A 14,868-nucleotide genomic window follows, 5' to 3' on the forward strand; every position below is an offset into this window, starting at 1 on the left:
TGTGGCGGCTGCCCTTCCCTTGGCTGGGAGCCCGCAGCGGCCGCTCCCCCTTCCAATTTAAACAGGGATTTTCAGGCTTCGGAGGCTTGTACGTTCGCACAAGGAGTCTCAGCTGCGGCTCCCGCTGTGACAATCGTAACGCTGCCTCGCTCGTTCTTGCTGCCTGCTTCTGCGGCGGTTTGGCTATTTAGCGGCCAGGAACCTACGGCTGCAGTTCCCTCCTTCAAATAGGCTGTGACAACCTTGTTTTGAGCTGTTGGGCTGTTCCCCCCCCCTTCAGGCTCGCTACTGTGGCCGTTTTTATAATCCTCTGTGGCTTTTCCTAGCTCTATAGCGGTTGTACCAAGTAAGTGGAGGCCGTTTTTTGCTCCAGAAGGCAGCGGTTTCTCCTTGCTCGCCTCTGTAAGGTCGCATGTACTTCTCCCCAGCTGCCATTGCCTTTCTCCCTGACCAACCGTCACATTGCTGTTTAGTTTTTCCCGCTCTTTTTGTGGGGGCCATTTTGTTTGTGTTTTTTCCAGCTCTTTCTGTCTAGCTCTGCTGGTTCCTCATAGCATAGAGTTATTAAGACCTGAGTCTCTCACCTTAATTTTTAATTGAAAGCACAGATAATCCTGCACAAGACCATTCTACATAGCAGCTGGCCTGCACTTCGCCTCCTGCGGTTTATTCGTGTAATAAGACATTTGGAGCTGTACATTCTCCCCCATCCGTAGGCGTGTACTGAGGCTGTTTGGAACTGTGCATTATATATTAAGGCTATTTGGGACTGTACATTCTCCCCCACGTGTGGGCGTGTACAGATGTCTATTTGGCCACACCTCCGCTGCACTGTGCATTCGGGACTGTACGGATTAACTACACCACTGCTGCACTGTGCATTTAGGACTGTACTGTGGGCATGTACTGACCTCTCGCCTCACACGACTGTTCTGCACAGCAGCTGCACTGCACCTCTATTGCTACGTATTTACTACAGTGCATTTGGAACTGTACATTCTCCCCCACCTGTGGGCGTGTACTGACGTCTCTCTTCTCACGGCTTATCTGCACAGTAATTGCACTGCACCTTTCCTGTTATGTATTGTGTTGGTGATATATATACTGTACATTCTCCCCCACCTGTGGGCTTGTACAGCAGCGTATGTTGGTGATATATACCATACATTCTCCCCATCTGTGTGGCGTGTACGAAGAGTGTGTTGGTGTGTTGGCAATATATATATATTGTACATTCTCCCCCATCTGTGGGCGTGTACAGCAGCGTATGTTGGCGATATATACCGTACATTCTCCCCCATCTGTGGCGTGTACGAAGAGGGTGTTGGTGTTGCATACCACACCCCACCTTGTGCGTGTATATGGTGGCAGATCAACAGACAGAGACAGCTCATGCTACAGGGGCACAGCAACTGTGTAAGGCCCCAGGGCGTCACACATCTACTAAGCACAAGCAACCCGGACTTCATTCCAAGGCTGTCGCTAAAACCACACACTTATCTTGCCACACCACTGCCAAGAAAGCATGATACGTGTTTGTCCCAACTTCAGAGGCTCTGGCCAAGACAAATTAACCGCCCTCTTTCATTCACCCGCCAGCTCATCTGGGGATGTATTTGAAGGGCTCCCTAGCCAACCAGCTGGGAACTGTCCTTCTCAACCCATGTCATCAACTGGGGCTCATACATCTCACTGGACTGATGAAACCACTGCTAATTTGCCTCAACAAGGGCACCAGCCTCTGCTCCGCCAAGTGCAGTCAGTGACCTTGGATCCTTAGATGGCTGCTCTTGCCCCTCATCTGGGATTGCAGTTGTCCCCTGAGTTTCTCCCACAGTTGCAGGACTTACTGAGCTTCTTCTCACAAGCGCAGTCAGGGTCACAGGCCAGTCCATTCCCCAGCAAAATGCTCAAAGACATTCTGGCGCTATGAGACATTGTGGCTGCAGTGTGGTACATCCACCACCCTCACTAAATCCCTTTGAGGTCACTAGAGGCAGGATTGGCGATGGGACTACCGGTTCATTTTTTTCTTCAAGCAGAGGGAGGTGAGCGGAGCGATGATTCAGTACTGGAGGAGGATCCGTCCTATCGCCTGTTTTCATATGGCCGACTATCTGCCCCTCACAGAGTTTTGGATACCTTAGGTCTCCAAACTTTCCAGACTGAATCTGCTATTCCCCCTGTGTAGGGGACCAAGATTTTGGAATTTACAAGATCGACAGATCACTACCTTCCTGTGCCAGATCCCATCAACAAACTGGCAAAGGAAGAATGGGTTCGCCTGCTGCAGGCACGTCGTTTTTTCTGTCCTTGCCATAATCATGGGATTACTGCCTCAGCTATTCGGGCTCTGCTGCAGTTCTCATCTCCTCTAGAGCTTCTGTGATGTCGCTGGATGATCTCTTAGACGACCCAGTCCAGATCCGATTAGACTACGAAAGGTCCTGCTAATAACTGTCTGACTATATAGTGCTCTGTAGCGATACCGCACCTTCACAATTGTGTGCGTGTATCTAGCTCTCCTGGTGTCATATTGAATCAAGACTATTTCTCTCGGAACCTAGCCTCCATAGTGCAAACCTCCGCAATGCCCCGGCGCAACACAAAGCCACAAACCACAAGCATTCCTGGCTTCACTCCAAGGCTTTCGACAAAACCAAGCATTTAAAAACAGGAGCAGTCCTGCATCTTCTCCTTTGTGTGCATGTACTGGTCTCTCTCCATACCGCTCCTCCTACCTTTGTGTGTTTGCTGGTGACATATATACCACAACTCTTGCCTTGTGCGTGTATATGACGGGAGATCAGCAGCCAGACGCTTACTCGAGTGCATATTTTCTAATGAGGCCAGATGACAGGTGAGTGTGGACCAGCCCAGGCAACAGGTGAGTCTATATCATGTGAATCACCTCTCGCCCTTTGGGGCTGGTAGCTAGCCAGACCTGGCAGAGGTCTCTTCTACTATTTCGGTGGGGCAGATTGACTGGTTGTCCTCTTATTTGCCTACACCTCCAGTGAGTCCATGTCAGAGGTTTCTACTCAGGCATGAAAGCCATATCCAGACGAGCAGGCTGCTGCTGCTGTAGAGTCGTAAGGAGCTCCTCGCTGTTCCTAACAGGCAACACTGTGAGGAGGGACTCTCTCACCGCACCTCCCCACGGTGTCCCAGATTTAAGAATACTGCGGAAGGACGGCCTCACTGCTCCTTCCCACTGTGTGCAATTGCTTGGTTCTTAGAGGCGCTTCTTGGCTACAAGTACCTGCCTTGGACTGTAGTTGATGGTATTTCCATGTTCTCGCCCTGGGATACATCTCTGGGCTATGTTCAAAGGTTAACCGATCCCATCTTCTATGTGCACTTGTTGTCTACCTGGAGCATCTCGGCTAAGTTTCCAATCTGCCAACATATCCAGATAAGCGGGCTGCTGCTGCTGCAGAACCAGGATACGTTATCTACGGTCCTGTTAGGCCAGATCTAAGACCAGTGCGGAACAACACTCTCACTGCCTCTTTCTGCTGTGTATTTATTTGCCCTTTAGTAATGGTTCCACTCGTCTCTCAAACCATGATAAGTATCCACAGTGCCTGTCAGGCCAGGAACTACACCAGTGCGGAAGGACACTCTCAATGCCCCTCCCTACTGAGTGCAATTATTTGTCTCTATGAGGTTGCCACATCCCCTTTGGTGGTGGGTGGCTGGGCTGATTTAGTGAGGCAATGCTCCCTCTACTGAGGTGCTTGTGTGCTTGCCTTACTAGTTTTTGGAGCTAAGTAGAGGCAGGGTGCTGCCTCTGCCTCTGTTGGGCTGCTTGAGCTCGCTATTATCACCCTTGGGCAGCTCTCTTTGGCTAGACTGCATTCAGAGTCACTTGGTTGGGCCCTTTCTGGCTGCGCTACTCCAGCCTTTGCCTGCATTTTTAGCTCATTGAAGACCAGACCTCCACACTCTTGTGCTGGGGTCATTTTGGGCGTTGCCATTCCACCTCTCTTCCTCTACGGAGGTTGCTATTTGGTCTGGGCCGCCTTCCTTCTTCTGTATGGGCATATTTGTGGCCAGATAACCGTGTTGGGTTTCTAAATGTCGTTATTTAGGAACAGCACAGCTATAGCCATTTCTTCAGATGGCACTGCTATGTAGCAGCACCTTCAGCAGCAGTCAGTGATTTTCAGCGCTAGCCTTTTCAGCAGCTGTTGCTTCCATGTTTCGCTTAGCCTGCATCAGTGGGAAATTTGCGGGGACGAATGTGACTTACGGTCTGACTCGTGCAAGGTGTACATTGACCTTAAGGTAGGTGACGGGGTTCCACGGTGAGTATAGTAGCCAACCTTGGAACCTCTAGTTTTCCTCACCATTGCATCTGGGCAGCAAGGTTGGGGTTGAGGCTCCTTGTGGAACGTGATGGACGCTTCTCAGTCTTTCCACTGACTCTGGAAATGCTTACCCTTTCCCTTAGATCCCGGGGACAGGGCCCAGCTTGCTACTCAGTCTCCTGGCGCAGACAAAGGTGTAGCATTCTCCTGATGAATTCATACTATTCTTTCTGTTACTGCAAGAGGTCCAGCTATTTCTCCAGCTTGGCCAGATAGAGAGCATACTCCTCAGCTGGGATTATGTCTGATTTGTTGCATTAACCGCAATATTGGTTTTTCCCACCTTTGCCTTTAGCCTGAACTAGCAGGCCTCTTCCAGGGGCAACAGTGGTTCAACCTGGTGCCTCCTCCACAGACCTAATTTAGTCGAATTACATTAACCTTAGTTCTGAGTTTAGCTCTCCTTATCTCTGTATATCCTTTGAGGAACCTCAGACTTTCTGTGTTGCATTTATCGTTGGTAAATGATGTCTAGCAGAATAACATCATGAGCTAAGGGGCTGGGGAACTTGTTTCCTGCAGTTTCCTGGGCGATATCAGCTCCTACAACTTCCTTGCAGCCTTGTCAAGCTCATTTCTATGTTCAGCAGCAGGACCTCTGCATCTTCCATAAGGACTTAGTGATATTATGTCTAGACCCGTCTTCTTGCCCCAGGGCTTATTCAGATTTCCACTGCAGCCGGGATATTGTTCTTCCCTCGGTCTGTCCAAATCCTGTCCATCCACTGGAGAAGGCCTGGAACTCATTAGATATCCAGAGGGCCCTCTCGACCTACCTGTCATGAACTCAGGACATACGATCAATGGATTCACTGTTTGTATCCTGTCACCCTTGTAATCTGGGGACATGGCCAGTTCTACGTTATCTTGTTGATTGCGTGCCTGCATTGCATTGGCCTGTGAGTCACTTCAGCTGCCAGTGACCCGTAATATAATGGCGCACTCAACTAGGTCAGCAGCCACTTCGGCTGCCTTCGCTACCAATGCACCTCTTGCAGAGATTGCAGAGCGGCTATATGGTCTACTCCAAATTCTTTCATAGGACATTACAAGATAGACCGTTATGCTTCTGCCGATGTCTTCTTGGGAGCCGTGTGCTACAACAGGTTCTGTACGACAAGTAATCAAGGGGCGGTCCCTCCCTATTTGGGGCTGCTTTGGTACATCCCACATGATGTCAGGCTACCTGAGGAAAATGTACCATTGGTATCACCTGAAGGGTGATTTTCTCAGGTAGACTGACATCATGGCCCTCCCTGTTGGAGTTTTTCTGGGTATTTTGTATATTTCAAATTCTCACTCTTCAGAGTTATACTGTTTAAACTAGTTAGTCAAGACCCTTTTCGAACTGTTGAAGTGTCTTTAGTCTAGGCTATTTGGGACAATGTTTTCCTTGCTGGTAGGCCCGTTGGCCGTTTTTGTCTTCACACATATATCTCACTTCGGTCTCATCACGAATGAAACTGGAGTGGGAGGGGCTTGATGCCCTAGGTCTTAACTTCAATCCATTCTTGCCTTCGGACGCTAGGTGGAGCTATAACCCACATGATGTCAGTCTACCTGAGAAAATCACCCTTCAGGTGATACCAATGGTACATTTAATCTGTTTTCCTGTTGAAATGTACCTTTTGTGGGGCCACAGCTCTGCAAAATGTAGCTGATTTGAGAAACAAGTGTATTTTTGCTGTTTTAGTTGGTAGCGCATAGGATACTTATTGACCTGGAATATTAGAAGATAAATGAATCATTCAATGTATTAGAAAAGCTTGTATGGGTAAATATTTATTTATTTTTCTATTTGTAGGATTTTATATCACCCATTAACAATACATTCCCCAGACAATGTACAATGTATTTTTTAAAAAACTAAATATAAAAATACAGTATGGTCATAAAATAAAAAATAAGTCAAAATAATATAATAAACCCAATTACTGAGAAATCACTGATGCCCAAGGTCTATAAAAAGCACTTGATAATGTTTTTAAAACTGAAAGGCCTGGCAAAATAAAAAAGTTTTCCTCTGGCACCGAATAGACTACAACATAGGCACCAAGTGAGCCTCTCATGGGAGGGCATTCCACAGCCAGTTAAAGGAACTTCACCTTTGTCCTTACCTTATTTGGTGGCGACAGCCAGATCATCTGAAGATGATCTTAGGGTCTGGGCAGGTATACAAGGGCAGAGGTAATCAATCCTTCAGGTGACCTCTCCCCAATTCAATTATTTATTTAACACTATGTGTATAACATTTGAGAGCCAATGTGGCGTAGTAGTTAGAGTGTTGGACTACAACCTGGGAGACCAGGGTTCGAATCCCCACATAGCCATGAAGCTCACTGGATGACCTTGGGCCTGTCACTGCCTCTTAGCCTCAGAGGAAGGCAATGGTAAACCACGTCTGAATACCACTTACCATGAAAACCCTATTCATAGGGTCACCATAAGTTGGAATTGACTTGAAGGCAGTCCACTTCCATTTTTCATATACCACTTAATTGAAAACAAATTCTCTAAGCGGCTTATGTGGTATAAACATTTCATTTAGGGATTAAAGGTTAATACCAGCCCTTTGAATTGTACCCAGAAACAGACTGTCCAGTACAGATGGCAGTATGGCCCATTGTAGCCTGAAAAGTTAGATTTACTGTTCTTACAGTATAGTGAGAAATAATGAGTACTCTCTAATCAACTTCTGTGTCTAATGTCAGCAGAATAACTATGACTTGAGACTACTTTATTGTCTGAATTATCTTTTGGGTTTCAGTTTTGTGGAAAGTTGATTCTGCAATACCATGCATTAGTGTTCTCAGTTAACAGATGTTAGCCTTTTATCAGGTAACCCCACCTTCATATTGGATCAATAAATGGTAATTAGCTCTGTTGAATTTTTTAGATTGGAAAGATATCTAAGAACAAAAAGAAGAAATTGAAAAAAAAGCAAAAAAGGCAGGCTGAGCTACTAGAAAAGCGTTTGCAAGAAATAGAGGAATTGGAGCGAGAAGCTGAAAGAAATAAAATAGAAGAAAATGTAACATCTACTGTACCATCCAATGAACAAGAGGATGAATATCACCCAGAAGTCAAGCTAAAAACTGTTGAGTTAGAGGAGGTAGCAGATGAAGAACCTGGGAATGAGGGTGGTAAGTGTTTTAAAACAAAAAAAGATACAAAAATATATTATGTCCAGAGAGGCTATTGCAAGGAGCTCTGGGCACTTATCTATTTTATAGGCTGCTGTTATGAAGGCATTAGCCAGAGGCAAAGAACCATGAAACTCATTACATGAGCTGAAAAAGCTTTCAAATGTATTTTCTTCAAACAGCAGCCCCCCATGCCATGTGGCAAACTGTTTTTGAAGTGGAGGATGTAAGAAACACGGGGGTCAGTATGAACAGTGTTGTCATCACTATCATGGTGCACCAGCTGCTTAGGTCACACAGTTTTGTGCAGAGTGGTGCTAAAATGAAATGCAGTTGCTGAAGAGACCTCAGTGTTGCAGGGGGCAATGACAATGATACAAAAAAGTATTGCCCAAACTAATAGCAAACTCCCCCACCCTGGCAAAAGCTATAGAAGACAATCTGCTTGACTTATGTAAGCAGAAATATATGCAGTCCTCTACTCAGAGCCAGTTCCAGGTTTCTGAGGGCCCTTGGGCGTAAGGAAGCAGAGGGCCTCTTGTTCCTTTCCTTCTCAAATCACACTACTTCCTCTAGGCCCCAGTCCTTTTAAGTAAAACAAATATTGACCAATATAGAATCCCCATTGTCAAAGCAAAACCATACAAGCTTTTGAATATCGCTGGTTGCCATTTTAACTTCTTTGTGAACAACATAATTTGTAGGTTATAGCTTCATCAGTAATCCTATACTCACTTACCTGGGAGTAAGTTCCATTGAACCCAGTGGGGCTTACATCTGAGTAGGCTTGTCATTTATTGGGATCTACTTCTCTTTGATCTCATCCTTTCACCTGGATTCTCAGTGGATGTATTACTCACCCCCCAACCCCACCCCAGAATACTGCTCATAAAGAAATGAACTCCAAAGAAAACATGAGGAAAGATGATGACATTCTCATATTTCCTGAGCCTCTCAGGAGAAGCAGCCTATACACTTGTTTGAACAGTGATGGGCAGGGATGGAGGGATCTATTAAAATAAAACTTCAACATGCAATGATGAAATCTCTTTAGTGTTGTAAATCATGAACTTGAAAATCATGCAAAAGATATTATATAGGAGATTATCTATTTTCAAACTCCGTGTCTGGACAATATACACATCCATGTATCAAGACTTTCTCAGAAATTTATGTGTATTAGCCTGGGATATCAGCAGCAAAACAGAACTCTTCAGTGTAATATAGGTACTCCATCTATCCCAATTCCACTTCATAGAAGAAGGAAAACTAAGACACAAACATGTCTGCCTTCTTAATGCTAGCAGATACCATGCAAAAAACCCAAACAAATAAAAGATTAAAAGGTTATGTCAATATCAAAGATAATCATGTTATGTGCAGTCTTGCTGTCAAAGTATTTGTTTGTTAAATGTCTTTCCTGCCCTTCCTCCCAGAAAGAGCCCAGGGTGGCAAGCAAACATTAAAACACTAAAAACATCTTAAAATATCTTTTAAAATATCTTAAAAAACAATTCCAACATGGATGCAGACTGGGATAAAAAGCAAAAATGTAAATATATATATATAACTTACACGTGTTTTCAAAACAGCAAGCTGATCATAGGAATTAGGTCGGAAAATAATTTAAAAGAAATATAGTAGCTAAGGGACAGCAAAGATCTGTTCTACAGACTTCCGTGGAGTGGAAAATGTTTTGGACTGAGCAGCACCCTTCATACTAGGATTGTGGTTAAGTGTTTGGCAACATATCTACTAGGTCACTAAGAGGTAACAAAAATACAAAGCTATTAAGCAGAACAGCAATTACTGTACTAACCATTAGGAAGATTTATGCTTAACCTGCCTCACCATTAAGTATCACTGAATCTGTGCTAAAATGAGGGCCTAAACTTGGCCCTATAATAATGTATAAAGTGTTTTGACGAAGAGAGCTTTCACTGGGGCTTCTGATATTGTCCTTGAGCTGCCAGGCAGATGGAAAGAGCAAAACTGCAGGCATCCCACACTTCTTCCTTTCTCCTCGACCTCCCCCCATTTTGCAGACAGGCTGTACCCAAGAGGCTTCACTTCCTTAGTTAGCGTCTCCCAGCCCCCTTTTTCTACTTTAGTGCCACCCTTCAGGTGTCCCCCTCTTTGCGAGAAGTCAAGTCTCTCATTTACCTCACCTGTGAGACTTGGCTTTCCTTTCCACTGCGCAACCTATGTCTATGAGCGCAAAAATTTCCCCAAAGAAATAGTTAAAGAACACTCGTTGCATTCCAGACAGCCCGAACTTCTGGTTTGATTAAAAAACTCACCCTATGTGGGGCTACAGAAAAGTACATTGAAATCACTAATAGAAGCCGATAGAGGTTTCCTTTTGACATAGCGCTTTGAAATAATAATAAAACAGTAACACCGCTCAGTCAATGATTCACCTCCATCATAGCGAAGAGCAATAGTTGGCGTGAAGAAAGTAGCAAGCCATGAGTTTCCAAAAGTCTTATTCTTTTTGTATCTTATTTATATACAAAAAATACTAGTTAGACTCATGTTCAGTGCTGCTCTACAATTTTGTCTCCTGTTTGCCTCCTTCCTTGACAACAGAACACTTACCTTTTTGGCTTTTCAAAACCCCCAGTGTTCTATTCCCAACAGACATTATAGTATCATTTTGCTGCCTAATGCATTTTATATGATTTAGTAGACAGAGTGTGCAATCCTATACATACTGACTTGGGAGTGAATGCCACTGAACTCAAATGTGGTTTGCTTCTGTGTGGATAAGAATAGGATTGCACTGTAAGATACTGTAATTGAGGCAATTGTGATGTGGCTACTGCCCTCTTTTCCACACTGGTTGCTGCCTCTCCCCACCACCACCTTCATTTTTCTAACAGAGAGCTGGAAGTGTATGTGTGTGTCTCTTTCCTACTTGCTGTGGTGACCCTTCCCTCTTGGAAGAGAAGACCAGGCTGGCCCAGGTGTCACGGCAGATGCACAGAAGGGGGAGCAGTCGAGCTGGCTCTGAGGGGAAAGAAGGAAGCACTGGCGGTGGCAAAAAGAGGAGAAGCACCAGTCTGGCAGGGTTGGGCTCAAGCTGGCGAGGGCCCCCTGTGAGTTCCTGGGCTCTTGGCCAGTGCCTGACCTGGCTGCCCACTAGTGCTGGGCCTGCCTCTACTTTGCCTTCTTAACTCAGATGAAATAGTATTGTTATATAAAGTAAACGGAAACGGTATGTTCAAATTACACTTCATAATATTTAACACATATGTTTTAAGGAAAACTCATAATTTTCTGAAAGTATAATCTAGTCTTTCTACATTTTTATCCCTAAGGTGAAACGGAAGATCAGGATGAAAAGGAAGATACAGAAAAAGAAAACACAGAGAAAGATGATGATGTTGAACAAGAACTTGTCAGTTCAGAGGCTACAGATCCCACATGGATAGAATCCCCCAAAACAAATGGCCACATTATAAATGGTCCTTTCTTACTGGAAGAACAGATTGAAGATGAAGAGGAAGAAGAGGAGGAATGCCCAAATGCTGAGCAATATAATCTTGATGAGCCAAATGCAAAAAATGATTACAGTTATAGTAGCTCCTATGAACAATTTAATGGTGAATTGCTAAATGGACGTCATAAAATTTCTGAGTCACAGTTTTCTGAATTCTCAGCTTCTGTATTCTCTGGAGCTTTAGATTCTGTAGCTTGTGGTTCAGCTGTTTCTGAAGAATCAACTGTAACTGAAAGGGACGGAAGTACTCCATCTCATGATAGGAGCAGGACAGTTTCAGCATCTAGTACTGGAGACTTGCCAAAAAGTAAGTGTAAGTAAGTAAGAAAGAAATTTTGTAAGAATATATCTAAAATGTACCCATTTGTAATTTTTAATCTTTGTAATGCTAAACTTGGCAAATATGCCTTCACTGTAAAATAAGAGGGAGAACAGAAAACATGTAGTGGTCCTAGAAATATTTATGAGTGTGTATTGTTGAACTTTGCATTACATAACTGTTCTTTTACCATTTTTAGAAGTGAACTGCTCCCTTACTAGCACAACATCGCTTGTTAAGGCTGGGAGCCAGAAAACCATTTGTTTCCTGTGCACCTGGGATGCCTTTTGGGGTTGTATTTCTTGAACAGCAGCCCATGAAGTCATGTCATATAATGGAGTAGGCATTTAGAAGCAGTTTGTGATAGGACATGAGGGCCTGCTGTTGATTTTTTTTAAAAAAGTAAACAAATATCACTGGGCTTTTCTAAGCTCTTGGTCATGCTTTAAGTAGCTCTGTGGATCCCAGCCTAGGATCTGAGAGCATGTCATACAATAAGTTTTGTTTGTTCAAGTCTCACATGATATTACTGCTGTTGTTGGACTGCTTGCTCTTCCAAGACAAGAGCTTGCCATACTGAGGTTCTCCTCTTATACAACTGAAACAATATGCAACCTGTAATTCTGGTTCACAACAATTTTAACGTGTGGATATGTATTTTAGGAAGGGTTTGTGCCCATGTTCTCCAAGTTCCCTGTTTCCATCCTAATGGCCTAACAAGTTCCACTTGTGTGTAGGTACTGGAATCATGCTAAGCAAATAGTACTTATTTTTGGAATTTGGAGGCAATAGAGTGAGCACTGATGAGCAATAGAACTGGTCAGATGTGGACATCGGAGCCTTTAGTGATATCTGGAGACATACAGTTATCTATGAGCCTTAATTTCCAAAAAGAGATTCAACAAATATGTGATATGCTGAGAAGCAGGATGTTCGCCAGATTACCAGACCACCCCAGCAGAAGGCTAAGAATCTTCCAGTGAAATATCAAGCTGTGCAGCACAACAGAAACTCCAGGAATTCACAAAAGTCTGGTTTTACGATTTGCACAGTATTCTTCATGTAAGCAGTTTCTTTGTTGCTTTTTTGGATAGGAGAAAATAAAATGTTGTGTCCCTCCATTCCTACAGAGAATTCAGAGGCCATGATACCAGTCCCAAAGCTTGAAAAGAGTTCCGGACGCAGGGAAGTCCATGTAATTAATTTGAGACCTTGATGCTTGGCAGTTGTACTTTTTCTGGCAAAGAGTAACCTTAGCTGCATCTTGATGCCTTGTACTGGATGAATAATGTTCCCATTTTTAAAATGCTGCTTTTCAGCCTACAATTACAAAAAAGAAAAGAAAGAATACAAAGTAGTGAAAACATTGAAAGAAACACATACAATTGTTCCAGTGATTTAAAAAAGGCAGTCAATATGCCTGAAACTCTTCTGTTGAGTCCTACGCTTATCTAGTACTCAAGGCAAGGATGTACATTTGTCTATTAATGTCCCTATAATTGACCCTGACACAGATAAATGAGCAACATAGGCCTGGATACTCAAGCTAACCTAATCCCAAGCACTGGCTCAAGTCTGCACTGCACCAGGGAATCTAGGTAAGATCTTGTTTTTCAACACATTTCCGTTCCTATTTGGTAGAATTACATTTCTTGAAGGCTAGGGGAAGGGAATTTCATTGGGAATCAGAAGTTGGTAAAAATGATTGCTTCAGGAGCCATAAAATATTTTCCCCACGTAGCTTGGACAAAGATAATGAACACTGCTCTGAATAACAGACAATAGTTCTGTGGTTAGATCTGGGGCAAAATTTACCAGTGAGCTTTGTTAGTCATGCAAGAGCACTCTTGAATGTGCTACGTTTTGTTCAAAAATAATTGGACTGGGGAAAAATGGTAGGAAAAGAAGAATGCTTTACATATGTTTCCATAACTATCTTCATTATATCTAATGCATGCCATTTTCTTTTTCCTCCTACATTGCACAATAGTTTGTTCAAAGGATATTGGCTGTATGAATCAAAGAGGAGCCAGGGTTGGCATGAGATCTGCAGTGGGCTAGCTAGGAATTGGCAGAATTCCTGTACCACGGAATAAAGGAGTTTCACTGGCAACCCAAGAAGGAATGTTGGGAACTGAGATCTTTTGGTCAAACAAAGGAAGAAAATGAACAAAAGCAGGAGGAAACGTGGAAAATGAAGAAAGTGAACAAAAGCAAGGAGAGATGTACCCATGGAGACATGGGTAGCCAAAATGGATGAAGCAGCAGCATAGTTTATCCCAATGTTTAATGACCTGTGGACTTAGTATATATTACTCTAAGCTTTCTTGGATCAGATTATTCAGGTCTGTGGCAAGTTACCTTCCAGCATTTTGTATTTGCAGCATTAATTCTGGAAACGTGAGCAATGGATAGCCGTAATGAGAACCCTTCTCACCCCATGCCTTCATATTCTTGTACAGCTGAGCCTCTTCGTGGGATTGAAACTGCTCTGGTAGCCCAGATCAAATTGTTACACCACTGCTTTCATAATTGGCATCCCTCAAAAAGAGAATAAGAGTACTGAAAGACAAGAAGGCAGAGAAAAACGGTGATGCAGTTTTCAGCAACTGAGCACTTCACTCGGCAGTCAAGCCACTTGAAGAATTATAAACTTAAACCTTGTAAATCACTGTTGCCTCAAATCAGTAAAATGCTAATGGAGGGTACATCATCAAGTATATTTGCGCTACAGCTTCTTATTTATCGTTTTGTTAATGTAGAAAATTTCTTGTTTTAAGCAATACCTCATTAATTCAATACTTGAAATTTGCAAAAAGTAAATAATTTGTGATCTTTCTTTGGACATTGTATGGCCTGATGGAACAAAGGAAGTTACTCAGAACCTTACTTTGAACATGAAACCTTTTTTTTTTCTTAAGTTGCTGAAGCTTTGAAGAATGTGAAGACATTCAGTAATGCAGTATACAATGGTCTAGATTTAGAGTGCAGTTGTAACCCTAATATATTCTCAGCCAGGAGAGCATGGAAGGTTTGCTGACTTTATTGGTAGTGGTGGTCACAATTAGACACTCTGGATTCTTGGTGTACAATCAGCATTTAAGATCCTAAGTCCACAGGTGTGCCTTCCCTATCAAGGGCTTAATGTTGCCCAGCATTGTCATAATTCTCTCTAATACTGAACTCGGAGTTCCAATCAGTTTAGAAGTAAAACGTGACCACTTAAAAAACAGGATAATGATTTCTAGTATAAAACTTGGTAAATTAAAAAAATATTACTTTTTTTCCAGATACAAATAACCTGACATAGACCTATTAATTTCCAGTACTTGTTGATCACATTTGAGCCTATAAGAGATAGGAAATCTAGAGTAATTCACCCTATTGTCAGGAGATGGAGCAACAAAGAAAGGAGGACATGCACATTCTAACTCTTATTTCATGTAGGAAATGTGATTTTTTGAAAGTGTTTAAACATTTAAAAATGTAGTACAGTTACATGCAGTTCAATAGAGCACACACTTGCATGCG

At 43.2% G+C, this 14,868-nt stretch overlaps 1 protein-coding gene across 7 annotated transcripts in view; it reads left to right on the top strand.

The window, feature by feature from the left end:
* SRPK2 (SRSF protein kinase 2) overlaps nucleotides 1–14,868 on the top strand; it is a 227,170-nt gene that overhangs the window by 167,051 nt on the left and 45,251 nt on the right. For 4 of the 7 annotated variants that reach the window (XM_061640418.1, XM_061640420.1, XM_061640421.1 and 1 more), the window contains 2 exons: nucleotides 7,270–7,516; nucleotides 10,837–11,331. In XM_061640418.1, coding sequence (XP_061496402.1) covers nucleotides 7,270–7,516; nucleotides 10,837–11,331 — 742 coding nt within the window. The remainder of the gene's footprint in view (nucleotides 1–7,269; nucleotides 7,517–10,836; nucleotides 11,332–14,868) is intronic. The other 3 variants (XM_061640419.1, XM_061640422.1, XM_061640423.1) reach the window with 1 other exon arrangement.

This window comes from Rhineura floridana, chromosome 8, assembly GCF_030035675.1.
Source record: "Rhineura floridana isolate rRhiFlo1 chromosome 8, rRhiFlo1.hap2, whole genome shotgun sequence".
NCBI lineage: Eukaryota > Metazoa > Chordata > Lepidosauria > Squamata > Rhineuridae > Rhineura > Rhineura floridana.